We start from the raw sequence: 14,999 nt of genomic DNA on the forward strand, positions 1-14,999 counted from the left end.
GCCCGAGGGCCAAGGCCTGGATGCACATCAGCAACCAGGCACCTCAAGAACGGATGCCAACAGCATGCTGACCACGGAAAACTAGAATCCTGCCACAGGGTTCCTAGCAGAGATGGCAGAGAAAGCACTGGCGAGCAGCACTACAGCTCAGTACAGTAAGTGTTTGCAAATAGTTTTTAGAGAAACAGGGTTAAACCATGTGGAGTTAATAACAATAAAAGACAGAAATCTTTTTAAAGTGGGCGCAAGATCAGGGCTTTAAAAAAGATTGCGCAAAAAGACGCCTGGTAGCTATATCTTATTTTTCAAAATGACGGGGAGGCTCTGGCCCCACGCAAAGCGCATTCATTTCATATGCAATGAAGGGCTGGGGTAAGATGGAGCGACCCCAGGTAGACACCCGCCGCTCTCTAGATTCTGACAAACTAGTTGAAATAACAAGCCTACTAGACAGCATATGCTCTCAACCATATGAAGCATTATTATTTAAAGCGGCGTTCTTTCTCGCATACTTTGGGGCTTTCAGAGTGGGGGAGCTCAGAGCATCCAGCACCAAAGCCAACAATGGCTTGGGCATCATGGAGACCAGGGTAAGAAGGGACTGCGTCACCATTGAAATACAATGATCAAAAACAGGGGCTAAAAGGGTCATTAACATGTGCTGCATTGACGATGCACCAAACTGCCCGGTGTGCATCAGTAACCTCTAATACTCACAATGGCCGAAAGTTGAGGGGAGATTCCTAATCCATAGAGGCACCTCAGCATTAAGTCACTATCAATTCAAAGGGGTGCTGATGAAGTCAATCAGCAAAGCAGGGTGGAACCCTAAGGAGTTCGGCACCCACTCATTCAGGATTGGGGCTGCAACCTCAGCATGGCAAGGAGGTTTAGGCACCCAGCGAGTAAAGAAAATCAGGGGGGTGGAAGTGAGATTGTTACAACAGATATATCAGACCAGAATTAATATAGTTTTTTCTTTTCCTCCACCGCCCTCCCCCCTTTCCCTTTTCCAGAAATAACAGCTGAGGGGGACGCACCCTTAAGATCAGCCTGAATAGTCAGGCACTCGTTCGAATTCAGGACAGGGCGTTGGGCCAAAGAAACCAAAGACAGCCTAGCTTTTAGGAATACTATTGTATTGTATTGTATTTATTAAGTTTATATAGCGCTTTACGCCAAAGCGCTTTACAATATAACAACAAGAATACATAGCATATATAAACCAGAAGCATATTTGCAAAAATGAGACAAGCCTTTAAAAAACAGTAAGTAGAACAATTTTCCTAGGATAAAGATCAATTGAAGGAGGGTGGAGGAGAGGAGGGGAGATGAGGGGACGAGATGGAGCAAGGGAAGTGTGGGAAGTGTGAGGGGGGTGAGGGAGAAGTGAAAGGGAAGTGAAGAAGAAAATCAGGCAGGGACCTGGTGGGGCTACTGAGGCCTCCACTGGACAGACATTCATGACAAACTAGCCGACCTAGTCGCATACAGAGCCCCGCCGGAATTTCTGATAATCCATTTAGGGGGCAATGATTTGGTAAGCATGGGGAGAAATATGCGCCTCACTATCAGGCATTTCTCACAACTGGAGGGACAAGGACATTTATTTTTCATCAATACTGCCTAGAAAAATATGTCAGGGAGCCAGCCACCTGTTATAAATCTGTAGACAACTCCAGGAGAAAACTGAACAGCGGGCTGGAAAAACTTTCTATAGCCAGGGGCCTGGGTTTCATAAAACACCCAGCCATAACATTAGGCAACCCCGATCTGTTTCACAAAGATGGCACCCACCTATCAGTGCACGGCATGGAACAATTTTACAGAGAAATCTCCACTACTTTAGCTACCCGAGGCTGCAAATAACCTAACCTTTGGGGGAACACAGCCAGCCGAAAACCTGCCCATGTGTGACGGCACGGGCCAGAGGGGCTATCCTCAGGACCCAGTGCCCAAAAGTACTATATTATTAAGATAAGCGATTATTGTTATGTTCCCATAGCCATATCTGTAACAATAAAAAACCTACGGCCTTTTTATTACCAACACTTGACCAGATATTGTGGTGTAATTATTCATGGGGAAGGCAAGGGCCAGTGAAACATGACATACACATCCCAACACAACAAAAGTAAGTTTCCTGCATATGGGTCCAGCAGTTATGGGCAATGCCGCCAGGCAGCCCCAGGCGACGCCAGGCAACTGCTGCCCAATGGCAGCAGGCCTCAGGAGAGGGGCAGCAGCCCTCCCTCTAGGCTCAGCTCCCCTCTCCCCCGCACACACAGAGAGACACGCAGTCTCAGCGCAACAAAGCGCAGGAAGGGTGAGGTGTGAACGAACACCTCACACTTCCACAATGACAAAGGGGTGCTAAGCACCCAAGAGAACCAAGGTAGCCAGGCAGGGAAAACTACAAAGAAAGCCCCCCCAAGGGGCTCAGACAGTCGGCTGCATGCACGGAATTCTGATGACCTCTTGGCTATGTACAGCAATGTTACTATTCTTAACTGACAAACCAGCAGGCTGCAATTCAGGAAATGGTAACCATTTATCCAGGGTTCCACCATGGGCAGTTTTATTTGGAGAGTTTACTTTTCGAGTGACATTAATCGTGCCATTCGGAACTAACCCCACCACCACCCCTACCCCCACGCAATCCTAGATGTAGCTGCCAGTGAGCCTGCATTGGTAAGGGGGTCTCACTTTCTGTTTATTAATGAAATGACCTTTTCTGTCTAATTCCTTTTCCTGTTGTAGGTGTTTCTTCTACAGGACTGTATATGCAAGGCACGATGATTGTACCTTTGTCTTCCACACGTGCCATGACTGTAGACCTGGGAGAAACGGTGGTGATAGACGGCTGTGTGTTTGCCATACTGGTGTCGATTGTGATGTCTGCACCACCAATTGTGGAACCCCTTTCCTCCATAGTGGTCGCGCTAACTTGTGTCACGTTATTATTAGTGTTATTTGAAAGTATGACGTCTATAACCTTTGCCAGTATGTGCTTCATAGTTCTTTGGCCGTTTGCCAGTGTAGAACATAAACCAAAGAGAGCGTCCACAGTGGGTGTGTGACCCTCCCAAATGTGTTGCTCCTTTAAGGGAAAGTATCCCTCCCATGTGTATTGCCCTTTTAACATAATAGAAGGAGCCCTTGCAGGCACGTGCAACAGAATGGCTGCAGACTCCCAAAGATGAACGACTGAGTCTGTCTCTCATTTAGGCCTGCAGGCCATGTTGCCATGGGGCCCTCTCGCCAGCAAGGTGGCAAGGGTCTGCTGCCCCCAACTAAGACTGGGTGTTCCCCGGCAACCCCCTGAGGCACTGGACCTCCAGGGTGCTGGTGTCCCACAGCACCCACAGTGGGCCGGCTTGATGGCAATCGCAATTGTGTTGATGGGGGGCGCATAATTAGATTTGTGAAGTAGCGTGTTGTCGTTCATTGTGAACCCTGTCAAATCCATACTAATTAACTGATTCAACTTCAACCATATTTGCTATGTGCTCCAAGTCTGGGGTTGCTTAAAGATTTGTATAAGGAATTGTCAAAGGTACATCCACATTCGCCAAAGGCCCGCAGAGCGACTCTACACAGATTGAGGCACATGTTCAGTAACGAGTTATTGTCATCAATGTTACTAATTGAAATGTGGGAGCTTGCAGATGCCAATGTCCTCCCAATTAAATCCATCTGAGCAGGTGGGAAGAAGTTTATTTTCTCACACTCCAATTGTGTTTTGCTCAAAGTGCGTTTATTTGGGGCTGCAACTACAATACTAATTGGAGTCACTGGGGTATCGTTTGCACGCGCCTCATCCTTGTTGTTAGAGTATAAGAGCGTACAAACTGTTCTTTTCCTGCTCGCTACCGCTTGTTGTTTAGCTTGGCTGCGCAAAGTATAAATGCGTGGTAGCAGAGGTTTTGTGTTTCTTCGCATATGAGTAAGGGCGTCCTTTTTTGTCATTGTGTGGAAACCAATTATGTACTTAATCTAAGTGCAAAGGGAAATTCTTAAAGGAGAATGTAAGACACCAGAGGTTACCAAGGCCAGTCCCTTGACTACTCAGAAACAATATATTTTGAAGTCAGCTTAGCGGCGTCCCAGCATACCCAGAGCAGACCACGGCATCGGCATACCGCTCTGCCACTCGTATCCATGCAGCACTCTGTGCGAGTTTGCAGTTTTTGTAGTTTAGGGTCAGAGCTCCTGCTCAATGTCACCGCCCACAATGATAGAGACTGTAGAAACACTGTTGAAAGCCAACTCCACGGCAGCCCACTCTGCCACACCACTCCGCGTGGCACTCCATGTGAGTTTGTAGCTTCGGGTCAGAGCTCCTGTTTAATGTCGCTGCCCAAAATGATAAAGACAGTAGGAACACTGCTGAAAGCCAAGTCCACGGCAGATCACTCTGCCGCACCCCTCCGCGCCGGTATGGGATCCACTCAAGGTTTGAAATTTTCCCTGAGTGAATGATACTGCTCTTCGCTGTGTGTGAATAACATCCAATGTGTTTTACCATGCTACATTGTGAGAGAATCACACCCAATGCAACTGCCATACCAGTAGTAAACATTATGTAGAATGGGTGAGTGATCAGCGCAAACCACTTTGCCTTTAAGTGTGGGGGAAGGAGAGGAATAAATTGGGAAATTTTGTTGGAAAAAGCTGTATCTAATGGCACTGTTGGGTGGCTGTTATGGCACATAAAGTTTAATCGGTGTGCAACCTTATCAAGAGAGCGTTTTCTCCACGCTATCCTGTACGCCACACACAGCTGGGCTCTAAAGCCAGACCAAGTGATGGGAGTGCTTGCTGTGCCCAGAAAGTCAGGGTAGCATTAACTGCACATGTGTTAATGGACAGGCTTTCTGATGCAGAATATGGGCAGGATCTCTGTGGTATAGTAACGTGTGAATCAGAATGTATTGCATAGCTTGGTGAACAGGCATTCTATAATGAATAGGTGGCAATTGTGTGGGCAGTAACTATTGTCAAGACATTGTGAGGCACAGTAACCTATATGAAAGCAGTACATACATTGTACTGATGGGCAGGCACGTGGCACTGTACCCGATGAACACTGAATCCGTGGACAGACATTCACACAATAATAAATGACAGGTGTTTTATTTATGTATTTGTACATGTGTTGTAGTGCACTAAACCCTTGGGTATCTAGGCGCTAGTTAAATTGTGAGACAAAAAATACAGAAAATGCAGAGAGGGGAGACAGAAAATACAAAAAATACAGGGTAGAGAGAAAGCAGGAAACAAAACGCAGAACACAACGGGGTAGGAGGGGTGTAATGGTGTCTTAGAGTCTTTGTCTGGGGAGCAGGGGGGATGGGGTAGGAGGGAAGCACATGTATCTGAAAGTCTTAGGGCCTCATTACGAGGCGGGCGGAACGGGTTTAACGGAGCCGGTAATGGTGCCGGCGCGGTTAATCCCGTTCCAACCTATTACGAGGTTCCCTTGCGGGACCCGCTCTGGATGTCTGGTTTTACCAGACATCCAGAGCGGGCCCCGCGAGGAGACCAGGGAGCTAATAACATTGTTAGCTCCCTCCCCATTCCCATTGAGCCCTATGGGGGTTCGAATGGGAATGGGGAAGATCCGGGTCCGGGTTCCCTGAAAGGGAAAATACCGGGCCATCCAAGGTCAGAATGGCCCGGTATTTCGTTATTCAGGGAAAGGGAACTCGGACCCGGACCCGAGTTTGGAGGCAGCCATACCCTTATTAAGGGCATGACTACCTCCAAACTCGTAATGAGGCCCTTAGTCTGTTAGCACAGGGAGCCTTTAAGCAAAAATCCAAGTTTGTAATTTTTTTCTGAATGTCCAGTATGAGGATTCCTTTGTCAGGGTGATGGGGAGATTGTTCCAGAGCTTGGCGACCATGATGGGAAAGCTCTATCCTCCTGTGGTCTTTCTAGGGAAGGTAAGCACTCTGAGGAGGTGGCTGTTTATGGATCTTAGAGGGCAGGGGTGGGTGTATTTCTCCACCCGGCGTGAAAAGCAGGTTGGAGCAGTGTTCGTGGTGCCCTTGTGTGCGATGGAGAGGGTCTTGAATTTAATCTGTTCCCAGATCGGGAGCCAGTGGGCATCTTTCCTGGCTTTTGTGATGTGGTTGTGCTTGCAAAAACCTGCTGTTGTTGTGAGTTGGGTGTAGAGTGTCTGGTGGTCGACGAGGTCGAATGCTGCAGATACATCCAGCATGAGGAGCAGGGCGAGTTTGCCTGAGTCTTTGATATCATCTAACTTTTTAATTAGGTCCAGTAGGGCGGTTTTGGTTCTGTGCTTTGGTCGGAAGCATGATTGGCAGATGCCCAGGATGTGGTTGTCCTCGAGGCATTGTTGGACCTGGATATATGCTGCATGGCCGAGGATTTTAAGGATGAAGGGTACGGTGGTGATGGGGCGGTAGTTGGTGGGGATGATGGGGTCAAGGGAAGGTTTCTTTAGAAGCGGAAGGATCCAGGCTTCTTTCAGGGCAGTTGGCACATATTTTGATGTGAAGGAGGAGTTGATGATGGATGTGATTATTGGTGTAAGCGTCTCAGAGCAGTCTTTTAGGAACGGTTTGGGAAAAAATCCCACCAACACAAAGACCTCTATTAACATTGAGCCTCTGTTTATCACTCTGTGAACATCCTTTCCAGCATGCATGACACTCATAACCACAGCCAAAGCAAACTACTACACAACAAACATCATGGAAGTATCTAGCAAGAACTAAGCAATCTTCAAAACCATGATGATAGGGGCCAGACAAGCATCTCCTTTGCATCGGGAGGGCTTGAGTCCTTTGATTATATTTGTGACTTCGAGTCCCGATACCGGGCGGAAGACAAATTGGGAGATGAGTCGGCTGCTAGGGGAAGTGAAGGTGTCTGGTGGTGTTTTGGCAAGGAGGGACAGCTGCTTGCAGCAGATTTTCATCTAGAGGGAGGTGATTTTCCTTGTGTGGGCTTCTTGTATCTTGCTGCACCAGGTGTCATCTGCGATGAGGTCTGAGATAGGGGAGACTGGTGGCTCGAGTTCACATAAGATTGTGAAGAGTTTGCGGGTGTTGGATTGTGAGTTGTTTATTCTGGCATTGTAGCTGCTGGCTTTGGCGGCATGCATTGCTCTTTTGTAATCTTTGGCTAGGAGGCAAGGAGCTTGAGGTTACCAGTCATTCTTTTCTAAAGCTTGCTTGGCTTTGCGCTTTTTACGTGGGGCTAGAGTGTCGACAGCTAGAGCAATGGTAATGTTAAAAGTTGGACCAAGGACTCTGGGTTTGTGTCGGATGGGATAGTGAGGGCTGAGCGGAGGGGTGTGAGTCAATATTTGTTCAGGTTTTTGGGCTAAGGCTTAGAGTTTCATTAAAGGACAGGGCCTGGGCATCCTGTTGTTGGGTAGGTAGAATGTGATGGTGTGGTGTTCACACCACAAACAGGTTGTGGTGATGAGGCTGGTCAGGTTGCAGTTAAGGTCGTCAATCCAATCAAGGGTGCAGCCCTGTATGTGGGTGGGTTCAGTGGTTCGCTGAACAAAGCCATTGTGTTTGAGGGCTGGTGGTATGCTTTTTGCGTGTCGATGTGTGGGGTCATGGAGGCCAAGGTTGAGGTCCCCCAGGATTAAGATTTTTGAGCTAGGTTTAATGGTGGGATTGATGATAAGCATGAGGTCTTCCTCGAAGGATGAGTTGGGGCCTGATGGGTGATAGATGTGGTGGAGATTAATCCTATTGGTGAGTGAGAGAGTGAGTTTGTTGGACAGCATTTTGCAGTTTGGGATCGGACTTGAGTTGGTAGCCATGATGGTGTTTTTGTAGATGCTGGCAACTCTGCTGCCACTGCTGTGGGATCTATTATTGAACATTATGACATATCCTGGGGGGATAGCAATGGATAGGGCAGGGTCTGCTGCAGGGTGGAGCCATGTTTCGGATATTGCAAGCAGGTCAAGATCATTGGAGGAGAGGCGGTTGTGAATTTCGGGGACGTGCACAGGGACTGATCTGGTGTTGATCAGGGCGCATTTGAGCAGCTTGTTGGGAGACGTCGCTCTGGAGGGGATGTGGTGGTGAGCGGGCGCACTGTTTTGGGGTGTGCGGAGGGGGTAGAGGGCCAGGTGCACAAGCAGAGGAATTTTTTTCTGCGTGGATGGAGGGTGGAGCTGAGAGGGGCCACGTGGGCTGATTGTGGGTGCGGGGTCTTCTGGTGCGGAGCTGGAGGTGCCAATTCCTGATAGATATTCCAGGCTGTAGGCAGGTGGGGCCCATGTTGTCTGCAGATTTACAGAAGGGTGTTATGCAGTGAGTAGTGGGCTTGTGTGGGGCGCAGCTCAGGGTATGAGATGCGGTCGTAGATACAAGTGGTGCAATTGTGCTTGCCTAGCGCAGCAGGTAACGGGGCTCGGCGGAAGTTGGGGCGCAGCTCGGGGTACGAGATGCAGGGCGTAGATGCAAGTGGCGGGAAATGCACTTACCTAGCACAGTGGGTAACAGGCCTGGTCAGGAGTCGGGATGCAGCTCGGGGTACGAGACGCGGGGCCTAAATGCAAGTGGCGTGATTGCGCTTGCCTAGCAAAGTGGGTAACAGGCCTGGGCGGGAGTCAGGGCGCATCTCTGGGGACGAGGCACAAGCCGTAGAGGCAAGTGGCGCGATTGCGCTTGACTAGTGCAGCAGGGTAACGGGTCCTTCTGATTTCACCAAATTTAGTACCATTAAAGTGCATAAGATAAGCATACACTGTTACAGCGCTTTCATGCATGATTACTCCATTATGAAGTGCTAGATAAGTAAGTGATAATATGTGCATATTGAACGACGGTCGGTCAGGTTTTTTGTGGCACAGCAACTAATGAATCTGAGGCACATGAACGAGTTGGCATGTACTGTGTCAAAATAACTAATGTCCAGCCATTTGAGAGTAGAGTAACAGATGGGCATTCTGTGGGCTAGTGACTGGTGATCATGCATTCTGTGGCAAGTTGGGGCTGAGAACTTATAGCAGAGTAACTAAATAAAGTGTATTTGGTGGACAAGCTTTTTGTCAAAGGGTCACATGTGCAGAAAATTTTTCCAGGCATTAATGTAGGACATATTATCAGCAAGTGGTGCCATTGTGCTGTTCTTGAGCACAGTGGCCCAGAGGTGCAAAACACTGGTACATGAATTCCCATTAGCACAGTCTCTTGCACAGGTAGTCACTTGTGCATAATTTTCTGGTGTACAGACTATGATGGACATTATTTATGCTAAGCAGATGTTTCTGGTGGACGCAGGGTGGTATGTTCTGCTGCAGTGGGCTTCACTGTTTGATTTAGCAGTCATTGATGGTAGAGTAGTTGCATTGCTTCAGGAGCTCTCAATCATATGCGCCTGGCTGTGGTCATGTTACTGAGCTTAAATGAAGACTTTGAGATTCCACACACATACGTTCCAACATGCCCCATTGCTTTCGGGAGATCCTAGTCCAGTCATGATTTTAACTTTGTATTCTGAGACGTGTAGTCCTGGATTTATAATGGGAAAGTCCAGGACTACAAGTTCTAGAATGCAAACCAGGTGCAGGGCTGGACAGGAACACCTCGTGACTGTCCCTCACCACTTTGTACCCTGGCCATGTATGGTGCTTGAAGGCACACTAACATGCTCAGAGTGAAAGGGATGGGGTTAATGATGGGGTTGCACTTGTCGGGTTGGTAATCAGATCCTCTTTTGTCTGCAGGATACCCAAGGTTATAAAGGAAAGCATAAGGTATGGGCACTGATGTGGATTGCCCCCTCTGACCGATGCGACTGTCCTTCCCCTCCTTCTTCCCAGGTACTCACCATAGTGCATAAAGGCTTGTGCTGTACGTCTAGGGGCAGTTACTTCACTGAGCCCAATGGTCCAGTCCAGCTGTGACTGTTATATGCCTTGAGCTGAAATGCCTTGATGCAAACTTGCTGCATGTTTTGCCATGCCAGGACTTTCTCAACAGTGATATCAGTCTTTCCTCTTGCTTGTGTTTTGTTGGTTTCCTTGCACCACGTTGTCTTTGTCGATTGTCTTACTGTTCATTATTGTGATCCTTGAGGGATCATCTGCATGTCTTTTGATCTTTCGGGGTCTTGGAGGTTTCTGCCAATGTCCGCTTGAGTTGCTGGATGGGTCAGGAAAGGTAAGTCCTCCGTTTTCCCTTGCCCGATTTAGCAGGTTTGTGGACCAGGCCTCACTGATCTCACCAGTTTAGTTTTTTTCTCGTTACAGGTCTCCAATGGGAGGTTGCAGTGCTCCGATGTCACTGCAGGATTTCTGGAGCAGGCCTGGAAGCAGCAAGAGCCAGTGGGAGCAATCATGTAAGAACCCAAGCAGTGAACGTTAGCCACAGCTTGTCTGCACGATTGCAAGGGAACGCTGAGCATGAGTGTAGCATATGGGCAGGGTTTATATAGGCCAGTGAGCTAAAATGGCCCCCGTGAGTTCAGATGCTTACGTGAGATTTTGAGCCTTCCTTTCCTGCTGCACTTTGGGGCGGCCATCTTGGAGTGGAGTGGGCTAAGCCAGTTATGCATTAGGGTGGTCCATAAAGCCCCTTGTGAGAGTGGTGTGTGTATGGGTGCAGCTTGGTTTGGGGTCATGTCAACAGGACTCAGCTAGCATCTGCCTAATGGGATGGGGCATTTCGGCATGTGCTTACTGTGGTTTTATCAAAGTACATTACTTCATGGTAATTTATTTTGACAGAATTAGTTGTGGGGGAGTACATATGAATGAAATAAATGTATTTAAGGTGCAGTTAAATTGTGCAGATTTAATGCAACAAAACTCTTGAAATTCAGTGGTTGCGGGAAGTCATGACCAGCTTAAACTGGCGCACTCCCTTTGACCAGTGATATCGTAACTATATTTTTCCTAGTGTGCAATGCTATGTGATGCCACTTCCTGTTTTGTCAATGGGTGAAATGTGAAATGTCGTGTTCCATCGCTACCCGCGATATCACTTCGGGGCGGGGTTAATTGACATCACTTCCTGTGAGTTCACCAGGGGGTCCAGGGTCGTGTGATGTCACTTCCACTACCCCTGGCATTTTGGTGAAATGATATACCTGGTAATCTACATACCCATCACAAGAATGAGAAAATGCAAACCAAAAAAACATCTCAACCATTGGTTCTCTAATCACCTTAAAACTCTTAGATTAGAAAAACGCAAAATGGAACAAGCCTGGATACAATCTCCCACAGATCACAATAAAACTCTGCTCAATAAAATAAGGTCCAACTACAAAAAAGAAATCATAGCTGCCAAACAAGAGTCTTACAACCAGAGAATTGCACATTCTAACTCCAGCACCAAAGAGCTATTCACGATAATTAAAGAACTGGAAACACCAATGCTAACGCCGGACACTTGCGTGAAGGACAAACAATGGTGCAACAGTGTCCAAAATACCCTAAACAACAAAGTCACAAGCCTTCAAACTAAAATCAAAAACAAGAAAGAGTCCCTAGCTAAACCAACCAACTCCACTAACACAACCTCACACCCCACGCCTCAACACCCATTGTCCAATCCATCTCGCTTTAACTTCTCCAAAGTTTCCACTCTAGAAGTGGAAAAAATCATTCTCAGCCTAAAACCATCCAACTGTCAGGGCGACCTTTGCCCCCACAAATCATCAAAGATGCAACAAGAGACCTCTCACCATTCATTACAAGACTAATCAATGCCTCCTTCTCCTCAGGCACCGTCCCCAGCAACCTCAAAGAGTCCTGGGTCCTCCCCCTTCTCAAAAAGCCATCTCTTGACCCCTCCATTCCCACCAACTATAGACCCATTACCACTGTCCCTTTCCTACTTAAGATCTTAGACAAGACAGCATACCAACAAATCCAAAAATTCCTTGAAACAAATCATCTCCTTGGTATTCGGCAATCAGGCTTCAGACCCCAACACGGGACAGAAACATCCCTCATCGACTTGAAGGCACAAATTGACACTCTGAGAGACAATGGGAAAACTGCCCTTCTGCTCCTCCTAGACCTCTCCGCAGCATTTGATCTAGTCGATCACAAAATCTTATGCAATCACCTAGACTCTGCTGCCCACTTCTCCCGAGAAGCCATCGGCTGGATCGGGTCATTCCTCAGCAACAAATCCCTGCGTGTCTTCTCCACCACAGCTGCCGCTGACCCCATCCCCATTACATGTGGAGTCCCTCAGGGCTCATGCGTCTCACCTACACTGTACAACGTGTTCACGAAGCCCCTGTTTGATGATCTAGATGGTCTGGGTATCACCTACACTAATTATGCCGACGATACCCAGATCCTCATCCCGTTGACGGGAGATTACAACCATGATTTGGCCTTGGTGAACAATGTGTACCTCATCATCCAGGCATGGGTGGCTTCTCATAGTCTATGCCTGAATGTTGACAAGACTGAACCAATCATACTTGGATCCACTGCTAATCTAACCAAACTGGACCATAAATACACCAGCTTCATAATAGACGGCAACCTGATTACAGTAGCCAGGGAAGTGAAAACCTTAGGAATCTACATTCACTCTGCCCTCTCCTTCCACAAACAGGTTAGCTCCATGGCATCTGCCACGGCCTACACATGTAAGCTTATACGAGCAGCCAAACCTTTCCTATCCACCCAGAGCTGCATTACATTATCCAGAGCCCTTATACTACCAAAACTGGACTACTGTGATGCCCTCTACATAGGAGCTAGCAAACAGATTACCAACAAAATACAGACGCTACAAAACAACGCTCTCAAAGCAGCGCTTAGCATCCCCAAGAAAGAACACATCTCCAACATTAGAAGAGCCCATAACTAGCTCAACACTACTGACAAAATCCACCTTAAAGTGGCCTCACTAACACACAAGTGCCTCAACCACGCTGCCCCCCGTTATTTAGTCGACAGAATAAGTAAACACTCCTCCAACAGACCTAAGAGAACCTCCAACGCCAACCTAATCACTGTTCTCAGGTTCAAACGCGCCAAAAAGGGGGGCAACAGCTTCCAAGTGAAAGCAGCCCAGCATTGGAACTTCCTCCCACCCCCACTAAGGACACCCCAAACGTACTCACAATTCAGACGCAACTACATACACAGGATAAAGAACAATGACCGCTAATTCCACCCTTGTATGCAGGTCGCACTACCCCCTCTGTAAATATGTATACTTGTAAACCTTCAAACCTCTGTCTGTATCATGACTGATGTATCTATCTTTGATCTGATTGTAACTACTGTAACTATAGTAATGCATTGTAACATGTAATTAAGTTGTGAATAACCTTGCTGCTCCTGCGCCCTCATACCCTCGGGTTTGGTGAGTAATACAAATGAATAAATACAAATAAATACAAATACAAATAAGAACACGACGACACAGTGCTCAATATTACATCAATTCATAAACGTTCTTCTCTAAAGTGACAGTGTGCCATAAAAACACAACTCAGTGCTAAACATTACAAATTATTACATTTCTCATTTAAAGTGACAATCAGAAAACGTATAAACATACAAAACCACCAAACATGTTTCGTTCCATCAGGGCTTACATAGGGCCGAAACTTCTTCAGGGTCAAATAATGGCCCGCGTTTATGGAAAAGAAATCCTTTTTTAAAAAAATAATTTACCTTTTTTTGTCTTTGGTAAAATGAATGGGAACTAGGCCAGAAGTGTGTTTTATTGTTATTGTTATCTTAATAACGTTTTAATTTTTAACCAATATTTTCCAAAATATCTAGTCTGGGGAATGGGAAAGCACGGGGGGAGGGGTTTGGGGGGAACCTTCGGTGGCGATTTTTCCCGTGCGTACATTTTTGTCTGCAACATTTCAGCCAAAACAGTCATAAGAGCCAAAAGGTATTAGTAAATCATTTTGGGCATTTCCAACGGTACCCAACATGTACCTTTGCTATAGTGCGGCGACCTACGCACTATATTATAAATATGTTTCGAACTGTTTTTTTATTTTTAAGCCGATGTGGGAATAAGAGGTTTGGAGGGATAGGCGGGTGCTTTGGGGGAACCCCCATTAAAATAAATCCGAAGTAATTCTGCTGAAGTAAAAATGTACTTCAATAAAAGCAGGTAGAACGTGTATGCATCATGCATGGTATAATGGAAATATTCGATTGCATGCCTCATGAAGATAAACAGCTTCGGTAGAGATGTGTGGGAGACAGCCGGATGGAAAATCGTAATTGAAAGCGTACCTTGGTTCCTATGTAAAAGTCATCCACAGAGCGCGTGCCCATGAAAGGCAGCTGGAAGTGGGTGTGCGAGTCGATTCCTCCGGGGATCACCAGCTTGCCCGTGGCGTCAATCACCCTCACCCCTTCTTGCCCTGCGGGCAGCAGGTTGATGCCCACATCTTTCACTAGCCCGCCTTCAACGTAGACATCAGCGAGCAGTGAGCCATCGTCGTTCACAACTTTGCCTCCTTTGATTAAAAGCTTGTCCTGGGCCTCCATTGTCTCTCTCCAACTCCAATTGTTTTGTTTTGTTAGTACGCTCTGTTATATATTGAAGCCACAAGCTTAGTTTCGGAGAGCAGCAAAGGGGCACATGCAGCCAGTGGGAGGTACTTGTTTTTAGCAATCAGCCCAACATAAATAACAGTATGTTTGCTTGGTTGATCTAGTTAACCTGGTCACCCATAAATGCCGTCTGAGCCGCTGCAGACGAAGTCCCCAGCAAAGGACAGTTGCTCTTCTCTCGCGTGTGGGGGGCTGTTTTTGGACCTTGCCCGTCCTATACCAAGAATGTAATGTGAGATTCTTACCCAACCCCCCACAGCCTAGCAGCCTTTAATGATTAGCAATGGACACAGGGCATCCATATACGTCTCCACGTCTCGGTTTACAGACCATAGCTTCTCTTGCAGTCGAGAATAGATCCAGTGCATCCATTAATACTTGGCATTCCCTAATCCACAGAACGCACGATTGAAAATGGACTGGATGACAGAGAATGAAT

The 14,999-nt window shown here is 47.1% G+C and overlaps 1 protein-coding gene across 1 annotated transcript in view; it reads right to left on the reverse strand.

Moving 5' to 3' along the window:
- DPYS (dihydropyrimidinase) overlaps positions 1-14,764 on the reverse strand; it is a 432,875-nt gene extending 418,111 nt beyond the window's left edge. Inside the window, exon 1 of the mRNA XM_069621489.1 lies at positions 14,237-14,764. Within this exon, the coding sequence (XP_069477590.1) occupies positions 14,237-14,494 (258 nt within the window). The 5' untranslated portion in view covers positions 14,495-14,764. The remainder of the gene's footprint in view (positions 1-14,236) is intronic.
- Between the last annotated feature and the right edge of the window lie 235 nt (positions 14,765-14,999).

This window comes from Ambystoma mexicanum, chromosome 5q, assembly GCF_040938575.1.
Source record: "Ambystoma mexicanum isolate Mex_15411 chromosome 5q, UKY_AmexF1_1, whole genome shotgun sequence".
Lineage (NCBI taxonomy): Eukaryota > Metazoa > Chordata > Amphibia > Caudata > Ambystomatidae > Ambystoma > Ambystoma mexicanum.